The sequence below is a fragment of the Phyllosticta capitalensis genome, assembly GCF_038381095.1.
Source record: "Phyllosticta capitalensis strain CBS 128856 chromosome Unknown BKA78scaffold_4, whole genome shotgun sequence".
NCBI classification, from domain to species: Eukaryota; Fungi; Ascomycota; class Dothideomycetes; order Botryosphaeriales; family Phyllostictaceae; genus Phyllosticta; species Phyllosticta capitalensis.
In genome coordinates this window covers 1,196,452-1,209,834 of record NW_027117442.1, presented here as the reverse complement: position 1 = coordinate 1,209,834, position 13,383 = coordinate 1,196,452, and the positions used below count along the sequence as shown (strand labels likewise).

The 13,383-nt window shown below is 54.8% G+C and overlaps 5 protein-coding genes and 1 non-coding gene across 6 annotated transcripts; 3 read left to right on the top strand and 3 right to left on the bottom strand.

Annotated features, from left to right (window-relative positions):
- Positions 1-2,105: 2,105 nt before the first annotated feature.
- BKA78DRAFT_311395 (60S ribosomal protein uL1) lies at positions 2,106-3,147 on the bottom strand. Its single transcript, XM_066888211.1, has 4 exons — positions 2,976-3,147; positions 2,726-2,922; positions 2,541-2,668; positions 2,106-2,487 (listed from the first exon to the last, which is right to left on the bottom strand). The coding sequence occupies exons 1-4, from the start codon at positions 3,039-3,041 to the stop codon at positions 2,225-2,227; spliced, it is 654 nt and encodes a 217-aa protein (XP_066745364.1). The 5' UTR covers positions 3,042-3,147; the 3' UTR covers positions 2,106-2,224.
- Positions 3,148-3,312: 165 nt separating this feature from the next.
- On the bottom strand, positions 3,313-4,343 carry BKA78DRAFT_311392 (uncharacterized protein; the record flags this gene model as incomplete). Its single annotated transcript, XM_066888210.1, has 1 exon — positions 3,313-4,343. The coding sequence occupies one exon, from the start codon at positions 4,338-4,340 to the stop codon at positions 3,411-3,413; it is 930 nt and encodes a 309-aa protein (XP_066745363.1). The 3' UTR covers positions 3,313-3,410.
- A 203-nt stretch (positions 4,344-4,546) lies between these two features.
- BKA78DRAFT_294601 (uncharacterized protein) lies at positions 4,547-6,646 on the top strand (the record flags this gene model as incomplete). The annotated part of the gene is made up of 4 exons (XM_066886375.1): positions 4,547-4,798; positions 4,902-4,930; positions 4,980-5,019; positions 5,069-6,646. 4 exons carry the CDS (start codon positions 4,547-4,549, stop codon positions 6,644-6,646), a joined length of 1,899 nt encoding a protein of 632 aa, XP_066745362.1.
- Positions 6,647-7,318: 672 nt separating this feature from the next.
- Positions 7,319-11,289, bottom strand: BKA78DRAFT_249416 (glycerophosphocholine phosphodiesterase Gde1; the record flags this gene model as incomplete). Its single annotated transcript, XM_066884469.1, has 7 exons — positions 7,319-7,561; positions 7,616-8,016; positions 8,064-8,468; positions 8,563-8,608; positions 8,659-8,717; positions 8,774-11,089; positions 11,151-11,289. 7 exons carry the CDS (start codon positions 11,287-11,289, stop codon positions 7,319-7,321), a joined length of 3,609 nt encoding a protein of 1,202 aa, XP_066745361.1.
- A 752-nt stretch (positions 11,290-12,041) lies between these two features.
- On the top strand, positions 12,042-13,094 carry BKA78DRAFT_311390 (uncharacterized protein; the record flags this gene model as incomplete). Its single annotated transcript, XM_066888209.1, has 1 exon — positions 12,042-13,094. A coding segment is annotated over exon 1 (338 nt), but the record flags the coding sequence as incomplete, so codon positions are not given.
- On the top strand, positions 13,024-13,123 carry BKA78DRAFT_t89. The gene has a single exon. It is a non-coding gene; the product is annotated as a tRNA-Ile (tRNA).
- The last annotated feature ends 260 nt before the right edge of the window (positions 13,124-13,383 follow it).

Below are 13,383 nucleotides of genomic sequence, written 5' to 3'. Positions count from 1 at the left end.
AGCACACCGTTTCCGCATTGGCGCGTGCCGAATCCTTCCGTTCCGCCGCCGCCGCTGCTAGTAGCAAAGGAGAGAAGACAGTCAAAGGCGGTCGACAGAAGAGGTAGACGTGAGGAGGCTGTGGAGGTGGCTGTTGTCATGCAGCAGCAGCCTCATCATCTGGGTGACGACTTTCGATAAACCTGAAACACATTTTGGTCAAGCAAAAGCTGAACGTCTTGGCGGCCGCCGCAGTCTTGTCAAGAGATGGTAGAATTCGTCTCCGCAGTCAGGCCGCGATGATCTTCGGGAATTTGGTGCAGACATTTTCAAATTTGCATCCTTTTCCCACCGCCATTGTCCAGACTCGGTATTTTTAGGTCGACAGCGTCAAAGCTCGTTGGTCTTTGGTTGTGGGGGTTGAATTCTGCCCCCTTCTTCCTCTTCATCTTCAGCAGACGTCTTCTCCTTCGACCCGAGGATGCGATGCGATGGTCATCAGATGGGCTTGCGTGTAAGTGCGAGCACCGAGATCTCAGAGTTCTCTTGGTTGCCTTTGCTCGTGTGTACACATCATCCCGTTGCGCGGCCCATGTGCGCTCAGTCCACCTCATCGTCGGCAACCACACGCGGTGAGCAACATTCATCGCTGCGCCTTCATATGCGCCATGATTGCACCATTCTCAATTTCTCAAATCTTCTCGTTGAAAACGAGACATTCGACTCACCCAGGAGTCATCTCGTCCGACAGAGGTCGGGCGAAGCGCCACAGCGGCGCTGCAGCTGACTGCATGCTGTCTTTACAGTGCTGACCATGCACGTGGGAGAGGAAGCGAGAGAGTACATGGCTCAGCTCAAAGGGCATGTCGCCAAAAGTATATGGACCCGGCAGTCTCGCCTCTGCGTTCTGCAACCACAGTCGTCATTTTTCTGCATCTTTTGCAAACGACCATGCAGCCCCCGTAATATGCCCTGATCTTGCATCTTGATTAGGGAAACTGTCTGCATCACATCAGCCTCGCAACATTCTACATGGGAAATACGTCACTCTACATGAACTTCAACGGGATCGATGTAGTTGGCTTGGCGACTCGTCTTTTTTCCGATTCCTCAAATACACTTGCCACACCCTCAGCCTCATGGACACTCAGCCTTTGAGTGTCAGATTCGGGGCAGAGGAGTCATGTTTGCCACGATGTTGCCCTGCTTATTAGGGGGGCGTCCACGCGAGAAGCTGACCACCGAGCCACCTGGTTGATGGCGACTTTGAGTCGGTGCCTGGATGACTCGAATTTGAAGCCCCATAACAGTGTCGCACTAACGATGGCAGAGAATCATCAAGCAACGATGAGAAGGTGCGGTTGCCGTTTTGTCGTGGACCTGCCTCGTTCCTTCCGTGTGTTGAACTTGGGCCCGGCCGAAAAACAAAGCGGCCCCTGCGGCGCGCTAGGCGCACAGACCACGTCGCCCTCTACAAAACTTCGCTGGCCTCCCTCTGAACTCCTCTTCTTTTTCTTCTTCATCATCAGAGGGTGAAGTTTAACTTCACTTAATCGAGGCTCCGCTACGGCGGCTTGCTGAGGGTCAGTCGTCCTAAATGACTTTTCTTCCGTTCCCGGCCTCGTTGAGCGAACTCCAGGCGTCCGTCTTTCCTACCAGCCGCGCTGCCATTTCCTCGATGGTTCGTGACTGTGGGATGGCCGCTACATGCCACTGTGAACGCCATCCGCGTTTTTTGGGCATGTCGATTTCCTAGTCTGCTTACTGTCAACCGTAGGCCATGGCTATTAGAGTCCATGAGGTGTCCAAGCACTGCTTGAAGGCTCTGCATCAATGTTTGTGCAGCCTGGTTGATTTTTGCTGTCGTGGTTCGCGTAATCGCGACGTGTTTTTCTGCCTCCCTACGAAATTTTCGCACGCCCTAAGTATGCGGCGGCGTCAAGCTGCTTGCCACAGCTGCCAGACGTGCGTCTGCAGTCTGCGACGGGCTATTTTGACACGAACCCAACTTCAACTAATACTGTATACGGTTCGGCGCCATGGCCATTGACGCGTTTCGCGAGCTGCTGCCAATGCCGTACGCGCTTTTGTCATCACATCATGTGGTCACTCAAATCGAGAAAATATTCTGAGCGCAATGCTGCTTCATTTGCTATCTTATGATGAAAACCTCGCAACCAACTGAATGGCTACGAAGATGGCCGAGAGCCCAAACGAGCACAGCACACCCATGCCGAAGATGACCTTAGTAGAGGCGGCGGGGAGGAGACATGGTAGCCTTGATGGTCAGGCTACCAACGTTCTGCCAGCCCTTCTTCAGCAGAGAGACGAGGTAGTTGATGGAAAGCATAATGTTGCCAATGAGCTCGTCCTCGGTCATGCCGACGTTGCCGACAGCGACACCCATGCAGAGAACCTTCTTGAGCTGGAACTTGACGGTGGACTTGACCTCGGTGATCTTGTCGCTCAAGCTCTCAGAGTGGGAGACGGGCGTGGGGAACTTGCCGGCTATTCCAATTGTCAGCAATGCCTTGCCACTTATGAACCAGAATCAATCTTACCCTTGGAGAGACCAGGACCCAAGAGACGGGGAATCTGCTTGATCAGGGTGTCGGAGGCGATGAAAGCGTCGTACTTGCGCGCGAGCTTCTTGATCAGCTTCTTGTTCTTGTTGAGCTTCTTCAAGTCCCTTTTCAAGTGTCAGCCATGCTGTCCTCCATTTCCAATTTGTATCCAGGATCCTTACTCGGCGCTCATGGCGTCAACACCACCGTGCTTGGCACGGTCAATGTCGTGCTGGTCACCGAGAATGCAGACAGCCATGCCGGGGCGAGGGACACGGGGCAGCTTGACGGTGCCGGAGAAACGCTTGTCACGCTGGGGGTCATAGTTCTTGAGGCCGATCTGGAGCTCGACGGTCTCGAGAAAGTTGCGCTTCTTCTCCTGTCGGGCTGTCAGCGCTGCGTCGAAAAATCCTGGCTTGGAGTTGGGCGCACCTCGTTGGAGTAGTGGAGAAGCTCCTTGACGTTGCCACGCACGCCGGCGACGGTGATCTTGGACATTTTGATTCCGTCTTCCTAAGAACCTGTTGATTCCTTCGGTGTGGTTTGGCGTAGCCGTCGTGAGTTGAAAAGTAGAAGTCGTCGGCGGTCGCCGCTTTTTCCAAGGGCTCCCGCCGTGCGTGAAGCGAGCTCCACCTAATCCACTTTGGGACTAGCGCACTTTGAGAAGAAGCAAGACTTTGGGTCACTTTAAACCTTCAACTTCGCTCGTCGTCTCCTCTTGTCATTTCCTCTTCATTCTGGCTTGGGCACCGCCCTCGGCCTTTTCTTACAAACCCATCACAATTGCATTTTATGCTACCCTCTTTCGGTGTCGCTCACGCTCTCTACCCGAATGCTGACATTCCAAAGGCCAACCCCAACACCACCTCAGGATGAATTGCGATTCACAGAAGCTGCCCTTGCCTGGTACTCCATGTGTGCGGCGAGCTTCCATAGAGGCTCCTTTGGCGCGTAGATTTCCGCCCGATCTGATTCGTACCATTCTTCCCGGACCACACGAAAGCCGCTTCTCTCGTAGAGTGCACGAGCCGGATCGTTGTCCGCATCAACAACAAGCGTGAATTGGATGTCCCTTCCCATTTGAGATTTGATGGTCCAGATGGCATGTTCGACGAGTGTCCGACCAACTCCCAGCCTTTGCGCCGTTGGTTTGACAAACATGCCGCTCAAACGAAACCGCCTTGCCGGCACAACATCGTCAACTCGGTCCTCGTTTGATTCCGTGGAAGGCGAGACTGTGGACGTTGAGTTGTCCAGGTCATCTTCAATCTCGACGAGCACAAGATGCCCCAGCCAGTCGCCAGCGAGGATGGCGGACATGTCCAGATTCCTCATTCCAGGATGTTTGGATTCCAACGTGGCGACTGCAACAAAGGTCGTTGCTTGAGTATCTTTGAGGCGGTCCTCCCAAGTTTCCCACGCAAGCTGCATCTCTCGCTCGTATGTCGACGCATAGGCCTCGGGCGAGACTTGCAAGGCCATGAGACGGAAGTTTTTCTGGCGCTCCACAAGATCCTTCCATGTGGACGGATCAGAGCAGTTGCGGGGAAGGGCAAAGATACGGTAGCCTCGCGGTGCCTCTGCCATTATATTTGCGCCTTTGCAAGGGTCCGGGATGGAGGCGGTGAGACCAGCAAATGATTCCGAGCACGTTTTGGTCAAGTGAATCCTTGGCCGTCTTTCCACAAGTTTAAAAGTCGAGCTTGTCTCAGGGATGAGGTAAGTGGAAGGCTGATCGGAGCGGAAAAATGTCAAATCAAGGTAACGGTCGGTGGTTGGTGTTTGTGGGTTGCGCATAGGGCGTAGCGTCTCGTGTGACCCCGGTAAGCTCAAGCGTGACCAACCCGCATGCCTGGAACTCCGCGTCCACCAGCTCCTTCCACCCCATCACAAGGTTGAATCATGGCCCAAGTTTAACGTCGACAAATCATAGACGTATTCCATTTTTCTTTCAAGATATATCTGTCTGCTTCATTCCTTCAACCCTCTCACTCATCAGCAAAATGTCTGTAAACGACCAGCAAACCCTGGACCCGGCTGAAGACGCCCATCTTCCTGATTTCTATCGCAGCCTTGGGAACAACGAGCTTCTCGAAAAGATTCAAAATCTCGACGACCGCCACGTCTTTCTCGACTTTCATAACCGTGCTAGCAAAGTCTCCAGCCGCAATTTTGTCATCGACTTTGGTGAGGACGAAGCCTGGGGCGGGTTTGATTTAAGCGCCGGCGGGCTCAAGGCGCTTCTTGACGCTGAGGTAGTCTCCCCACCTATTCATCTCATGATGTTTCCCCATGAATTTTCATCTTTTCCAATTGTTCCCCGTTTGATTCAATGTGGATGTAGCTGACTCCTTACAGCGACCCGCGGAGCTAAATACAAGATGGATGTAAGTATTGCAATAAATTGGGGTGTACTGATACTGACACTGGCTATAGAAACATCTGGCTTCCCTACAAGCAAAAGGAATTGATAGGGGTAAGCCTCTCCCTTCCAGGGCCATGGCAAACAACTCACATCAAGCCAGGCACTTGCGAAACACTATGACTTTTCTCCCCGGCTCTACGGCATCATGAAGTCGGAGCCGCTTGGAACCAGCACTAAGAAGCCATCCTCCAAGCACAGTTCTAATATCCTCAAAAGGGGCAATCACTACTTCCACAGGCCGCGGCCAAACTCGACGGGGAACCAAGCCGACATGAATGGATGGCACCAGCCCGACAAGAACGGGCATAGCATGGAACTCGAATTTCTGCCAGAGCAAGACGCGCGCGAACTAAGTCACTACAAGCTAATCGACGAAGTATGGCATTGGTCGTCGTGGGACGAGGGGCGTCGCTACCTCTGCATCGGATACAACTCGCTCCACAATGTGTCCAGCACCGGCAGCGTCTCGATCAGCAGTAAAGACAGCAGAGAGCGTAACGAGGACCTACCCGACGGCAAGCGCGTGTGGAGCTGGCTCCTCATCTGCGAGGACAAGACCGTCATCAGCATCCAAGAAGACCCGTACCCGTACAGCAACGGCATGCTCGACCTGGCCGACCAACGGGGGCTCCTCTCAATCCGGCGCAACCTGCTCAACGTCCTGCGCAACCTGTCCAAAGCGCACGAATCTTCGCACGACCCGGCCATAGCAATGCTGCCCATCCGGCGGCGGGTGGGCGACTCGGAAGAAGAGACGGCGCACCGGCCGTCGGACGCGCCAGGGCTCCTCTTCTACGTCCTCTTCGACGACTTCTTCACGACGTACAGCCTGGTGGCGCGGCGCGAGCACAAGTACGCGGCGGCGCTCAACGAGCTGCGCGAGGCCATGATGCACAAGGCGGAGCTGGGCCACATCAACCGGCTGCACCACATCGGGCGGCAGCTGCTGGTGCTCAAGAACATGTACCAGTCGTACGACGTCATCATCGACCGCGTGCTCGAGAAGCAGGAGACGACGCTGGCCAGCCTCAAGAACTCGCGCGTCCTCGCCCAGGCGGCCACCACGCCCGCCTACCCCATCGTCTACGGCGACGAGGACGCCATGGGCGATCTCAGCCAGAGCCACTTCAGCGCCCGCAGCGCGACGACGCGCCAGAGCAACGCAAACCCGCCCCCGCTCATCCCCAACGACGCGTCGCTGCTGGGCGTGGCGCTGAGCTCGGCGGCGCGCGCGCGCTTCAAGCGCCTGCAGTACCGCACGCGGCTGTACGCGCTGGCGGAGATCGAGTCGTGCCTGTCGCAAAAGGAGTCGCTGGTGATGATGAACTTCAACCTCATCGCCATCAAGGAGTCGCTGAGCGTGGAGCGGCTGACGCGGGTCACGCTGCTGCTGGCCAAGGCCACGCTCCTCTTCATGCCCGTCAGCCTCATGGCCGCCTACTTCAGCTGCCAGTTCGACGGCGTCGTCTTCACCCCGCGCGAGTTTTGGGTCGCCTTTGCCGTCGTCTTGGCCGTCAGCATCGTCGCCCTCGTCGCCTTTAGCTTTGTCAGCGGCACCCTCGAGGGCAAGATGTTTGTCAGGAGTGCGAGCAAGGCCATGGTTGATTCGGGGAGGGGCTGGTGGGGCCGCAGGAGGGAGAGGAAGATGGAGGCGGATGTCTTGGAGAAGGATGCATAGAGGTAAACGGAGGGGCAACGGTCGTTCGAGGTTCAAGGGTCTTTGAGAGAAGGATTTTTGGATAGAGGGAAGGCTGCATTCATTGGCGATCAAAATGGCATCATTCATTCATACTGGTTGTACGATAGCGAGAACCAGCAGCCTTTGGGGCGCACGAACATGGGGTCATAGATGGGCAACGCCCACGGAGAAATTGCCCAAAGCACGCTTGCTCAATCATGGACGATATGTGTGTTCTTCGAATCGACGTGCGCCGGCCACGCCGGTGGCAAGTCGAGTCTTGCATTGTATTCAAAAAGACCACCACGCCACGACCGTGACTGTCGTTGCAACACACAACGCAAAGCAGCGATTGTGTGAGCGCAGTTGGTGTTTGATTGATGCGGAAGCGAATCGGAGCATCTCATCCAGCCTCCCAACTCTTGCCATACACCCAATGCCGGAAAAGGGAGAAAAAACGAGATAACAAGACGTGTCAAGGTCAAGCAAATCCACCAAACCAAAAGGGTATTTGCGTGGAGAGGTGAGAGCTCCCGTCACCACCGACTATGTATATATCTTGCGAAAAGACTCAAAGGCATCTGGACCACTTGTTGAAATGGGCCCGATGCGGAGTATGAGATGCACCTATGAACGCCGGACGTCTGTCTTCTTCCAAAGATGAGCGATAGATCACGACGAAAGAACTGCCGCGGCTTTCATCGGCGCCGTGCTGCCGTTGTGTGAGTACGTGGCCGAGTTTGTCACATCTTCAGCGACTTGCTCCAATTCCTTGGGAGCCGCGTGCCCGTTGGACTCGGAGACGCCGTTGCCATTGGTTTCCTCACTGTGCTTCTCCTCGGCAGCGGTGAGACCCTTTCGAATGGCTAGGACGGAGTCGACAATGACGGCGTCGATTCCTTCCTTGACTTGGAGCTGTGGTTCGAGATATTAGTACAAGGTGACAGAGGGTGAGGTTGGAATGCTTACCTGGACATTGATAGGGTCATTGTTCAGCGTTCCGTAACTGACGCAGACCAATCCGGACTCCTTGACTACCTTGACAAGGCGAGGGCACATGACCAACGGCTCGGCCGCGGAGACAACACCAAGGAGGTTCCATCGCGAAGCAAATCTGATGGACTCTTGCAGACTGCTGGCCCTGATGTCACCAACAGGACAGGTGCCGGCGTCTGTAAGGAAGAGGATGGGGATGGAGGGCTGCTTGAAGGACAGCAGGAGACAGATGTCGGGATGAAAGGAGGAGAAGATGATGTTCCGGTTGATACCAAGGTCGTACACCTTTTCCAAGACTGTATCGACAAAGGAGTTGAGCTCAACACCGTACGTGTCCATTTCGTGCTCTTCGGATTCGTGCAACATTGGGTATTCTGCTTTGATCAGTAATGTTCTTGGTGACGGTCAAGATTGTACTGACTCATCTCAATGTTGAATCCAATAGACTCAGGAAGCTTCTTGAACATCTCCTCGAGAGTTGTAAATGGCGCTTGGATAAAGTTTCCTCGGCTGTTGCCCTTGTAGCCATTCATCTTAAAGTCACGCGTGTGCTTCATCCGCTCATTCAAGGCAGAAATGTCCTCGTTGTTAACTCCCACAGAGTAGGAGCGAGCTCGTTTGACCCTGGCGCGAGCAGCTCCCTTGCCGTCATCCTTTTCTGTCGGGGAAGATGGTCTACTTTGCGAGGTCTGGGCAGCCCGAGACTGCTCGTTGACGTGGAGGAACTGCTCCAGGGTGAGGGTATGCACTGGCGCATCAATACCAGTCTCGCTAACGAGGAAGTCATGGTAGATGACGGGAACGTGATCTTTGGTCAGTTGCACGTCTAAAAAGGTCAGTAAAGTCTCAGCAGGTGGCAGTGTATTCTCGTACCGAACTACAGATAGTTAGCATAGAACCGGAGATGTCCAAAAGGAGACGTACCTCGACATAAGAAGCTCCCAAGTTGGCAGCAGCAATAAAGGACTATTTCTACATTAGCCCTGCTCATGTACATCGAGTCCAAAGAGCCATACCTGGAGGGTGTTCTCGCCAAGCTGCAGCGACTTGCGATTGGCCATGTTCTTGCCCAAACCTTCACGAAAGTTAGGAAAAGACAGGGGAGGAGAAGGGGCCCAAAGATCGAATCACCTCTGTGTCCAATGACCATGGTCGAAGTCGATGCCATACTCTTCCAGTAAGTATGATTCTCCGTGATCGACAGGTTTGGATGAGAGAAAGGTGTGATGATGAGGAAGTTGAAGTTGACCGAGCCAATGACATCAAGCGTATTGGCGGCAACAATCGGTACGCTGACGTCGCCCTTGAGGGTCATCCTGTTAGATCCAACGTTAGGCTTGATGCTAGATAGCAAAGCCACAGCGCGGCCCACTACGCGCTCTTTCGAACCGGCGTAAGTGGGTACAATGTCAAACAACAGCTTGACCTTCGTCACGTCCTTGGTGTTGAATGTGATGGGGTCAGTGCTAATGTTCTCTTGGACAGGAAGGTCAATAACGGTGGGCTCTCCAGCTGCACCATGAGCCGACACGACGACAGACAGCGCTGTGTCCAGTTGGGTGGCATGGGCCTCAGTAATGGGGATATCGTCAAGCTTGACCGGCTCAATGTTTTTCCTCATGTCCATGCTACCAAGACTGACAAGCAAGAGGGTCTGGTCCTTCAGATAACGGTGACCAAACGTCTTGACTGGCTCTGAAATGCGCTCTTTCGAAGCGCCATTCGACCGCCTTTCTTCAATGGATGAGTTTGGAGGAGATTCAGGGCGGACGGTAGGGTCAGGCTGCTTGGAAGAGGCAGGAGGTGGCGTCACAGCTGCAAGAGCGTTCGCAATGTCCAAGTGACCTCTCAACGCAGCATGTTCCTTGGCCGTCCAGCCCGAAAGATCGGGCTTCTCAAGCTCAGCTCCAGCTTCAATCAACAGCTGAGCCACCGGCAGATGTCCGTCGACGCAAGCAATAAAGAGCGGCGTCCAGGCAAACGCTTTCTCTGGAACGTTGAGATCCGCCTTTTGGTCGGCAGAGCCATCGATCAGCGCCTTGGCACACTCAGTGTGACCAAATCGAGCTGCGACGTGGAGAGCCGTCTCGCCCTGTTGATCCTGATAGTTGATGTTGATGTCGGCTTCGACCAGAAGCTTTACAATCTGGACAAAGTTGGATTTTGTAGCCAGAGCAAGGACAGCACCGGATTTTGAGACTGATTTCCTCCTCGAAATCTTCTCATCGGGCGACATGTGCCAGTTCTCGGAATCCAGAAGCAGCTTGGTGGTGAGTGGATGCCCTCCAATGACACTGAGGTGTAGGGGAGCGTAGCCTTCCGAGTCTTGCCATGCGGGCGAATCAATGCCCTCAGATACGTTGAACTGACCCCACTGTTGCATATGCTGAATGACGATTCGGCAAATGATGACGAACCCATGCTGAGCAGCGTAATGCAGAGGCAAGCGGCCAAACGAATCGCGGGCCAAAAGTGACGAGCGCTGATGCGGCTTAAGGCTGTCTAGCAGGAAAGACAGCAGACCAACTGATTCGTCGTCTGCTCCAAGCAAGACATTAGACTGCGACTCGGTAATCTTACTGGCGGGAGGCATGTGTACGGGCGACTCTGCCGGAGAGATAAAGGTGGATCCATTGGTTTCCCATGGATTCTGCAAAAGGCTGCCTGAGGCCTGCTTGGGGCTCCCGTTCTGCGCCTCGTTCGCCTTGGATCGGCCAATCGCAATTACAAGACGATGGATGCAGTTGCGCTTGTTCAAATCATCCTCGTCCTCTAAGGAGTTGATATGGGACAGAGTGGCCACAATGCACTGCTTTGACTTGTACGTAATCGAACGCTGCAGGAGGTTCAGCAACAGCTTTTGGTAGCCGGAGCTCGATTGATCATCTCCGACGCTGGAGTCGTGCAAAAGTTCTTCCAATTTTGAACCGTCGTCACTGCGAATTGCTTGATCCACGGTGTCCAGAAAAGTGGAAGAGAGGTTCAGCATAGTCCTAGAAGACACGCGCTTCAAAGAGCTGGTGGAATGGACCGAGCTAGCATCATCGTACACCTTGGTCTCTCCAAGTCCAGAAAGCCAGTCATTGATGGCCTTGAGATCCTGTTGCAACTTGTAATTTGTTGCAAAAGGCCTAGGGTCGACCTTGGACGCAAGGTAGCGTTGTTGGTTGTGTGTCGCAGGAAACTTTTTGTCCAACTTCTTGGTGATCTTGACAAACCCCCTCCTGTTGACTTCGCCGTACCACTGTAGCTTTCGTAATTGTCCGCGGAGTTCGAGCAAAGCGCTCACAAGGTCTTCAAGTTCGTCGCGGTCGATACCGTCGGGAAAAAGCGAGGCCCGGTCATATCGGTCGTGCAACAGCTTCAGGCGCCTTGCTGATTCGGCATACTTTTTGTTGTAGAATCCGTCGACATCTTCGAGGTTTCGGTCAAGGGAATAGAAGAATTCTGGAAAAAGCTGAGCAAAAATGCTTTTTCAAGAGTTTCTCCAGCGCGCTCGGCGGCTTACCTGCAAGATCGGGCTCGCGTCCTTTGTTTCTGGCAGTCTCTCCAGCAGCCTTTATGAGCTTCTTCAAGCCCTTGTAGTCAATGTAGGCAGAAGCCCATTCGGGAACCTGATTGCGGGGCAGATTGTGCCCAAACTTCATGATGGATAGTCGCGACCAGGGAGGAGAGGGTGGAATTAAGAGTAGACTCCAAGAGGTGACAGGAGGGTCCGGAATAGTTGTTCAGAGGAATATATCAACGGAGGCAGACACGGAACGAGGACGAGGGGAGGAAGTTGAGGATGTATTTGAAAGAGGAGTTTGTTTGGCACTCCATTCGCTCTCGATCGGGGATTACTGCTGTGCAAGGTGGTAAAGACTGGCGTCAGCGGGTTGTGGACGTGTGGTAGTGCTTGGTCGAGTGGTCGTGCCCGTGTCGGCAGCTCTCGTTGGTCAGAAGCAGCAGAACCGGGGGTTAGGTTGCTAAACCCCGAGGTCTTGGGCCAACAGCATCATAGTAAAAGGCGACGTCAAGGACGAGGGAGCCGGGCCGGATGGATCGAGAGAGACCGGGAGCCTTGCAGGCGGGCGCAAGAGCATAAAGGAGAAAGAGGATGGAGGTGGAGGGGCGCGAAAAGAGCTCACCAGTGCCGTGGTTAGGTCAGGTTGCGCCGCATTCCAGCTTGCGATCAGGTCCAGGCGCGCGTAGTACGGTACCGGCAGAATCAAAGGATCGAGATGATGTTGGAAAAGAGCGAGGCAGACGAGTATTTACATCGTTTGGGCCGGCGACGTGGGCCGCTGACTAGTGACCGACAGCGCGCCCGACAGAGTGCGACGAGCGTTGGGTGTTCCTTGCCATTGCCACTCTGGGTCCAGGGCTCACTCAGGGCCTACGTCGACAAGTCCATGGTGTCGGTTCCATTCCGCTACTTCAGAGTACTATATCCACCGCCTGATTCAACCACGCGACCTCCATTTCTTTACACCTCTTATCCTCACTGCAAGCCATCGTCACTGCGCTTCATGCTCCCCGCTGCTACTCCGCCAGGGGTCTGGCTGCTGCTCCCTGTCGCCCTTTGACGGCGCTTCCTTGGCCAATGCATCTCACAAACACCCACTCCGCTGAGCTCCCTCCCTTTGTCCCCCGTCGTCCACATTCTTCACGACAACACCTCCAATCACAACTCGCTGGAACCAGCCGTATCTCTGACCCTCGGAGCAAGCCCGTCAGCCCAGTTGACCCACATGCTGCTTTGACAAAGCCGCATACCGAGCCCCTCCTTTGGCCGCATACCCCGAACAGCGACCGGCCTGCCACTCTGCGACCAGACAAGCAACCTCACGCAATGCTCGCATGCACGCCACGCGGGCCTCCAACTGACTTGCCCGACTCCATACCTGCGCAGCCTGCCACTTCAACACCGCTCCGTCTTAGCTAGCCCGCCGCTCAGCAGCCAACCCAAGTCAAACAACCCCAAGCCCCAACGCGTCTACCACGCCCAGACATATCCGTCCGGACAGAGCCAAGATCGCAAGCTGGTCTCAAACTGGAGCAGACAAAAGGACAGGCGAGGTCTCAGTCTCAACCTCGTCGCAGGTGGCTCGTCGACGCCAAAGGGGAGCTACGGTCCTCTCGCTAATCATCTCACGTAGCTCCAGATCCGCAGCCGCCCTCCCCCACGCGTTCGCTCCACACCATCGAACCCCTCCAACTGCCGCCGACCAGGCACACACCCGCCCCTCGCTGGCACCCCACCATCACCACAACTGCCCCTCATACTCCCGTCCCGCCGCTACCAGCACGGTAGGGAGTCCCTGATTGACGCCTAGCTTGCTGCAGGTCGGCAAGTCCAAATCATAAACACGCTTGGCAATCGTCTTCTCATCGATCTGGGTCGCTTAGCTCAGTTGGTTAGAGCGTGGTGCTAATATGGCGACTCTCATAGAAAGTCAGCTAACGCCAAGGTCGCGAGTTCGACCCTCGTAGTGACCATCCCAGCTTCTTCTTTTGTCCCTGGTTCATCCGGGGGGTTCTTGTTTTGCCTGGCAAAGGTCCTGTGCTCTGTGGGGCGCGTTTGGTGATGTGGGTGCTGCGCCGAGCTGGCAGGGCTGCTGCCCGCAAAAAAGAAAACTTTCTTTTTGCCGCGGCGGGCGCTCCGGCACGGCTGAACTGCCGCTGTGCAGCTGGCGGTGGACCCTGATGATGTCGGTGGCGAGCAATAGGCGCGATCAGAGGTTTTTGCTTCGCCTTCG

Bases quoted from the DNA above. Each gene is read 5' to 3' on its own strand.
- BKA78DRAFT_311395 (XM_066888211.1), bottom strand. From the start codon at position 3,041: ATGTCCAAGATCACCGTCGCCGGCGTGCGTGGCAACGTCAAGGAGCTT. The intron at 2,923-2,975 runs GTGCGCCCAACT...ACAGCCCGACAG, and splicing joins TTCTCCACTACTCCAACGAG to GAGAAGAAGCGCAACTTTCT. The intron at 2,488-2,540 runs GTAAGATTGATT...CAATTGGAATAG, and splicing joins GGGTCCTGGTCTCTCCAAGG to CCGGCAAGTTCCCCACGCCC.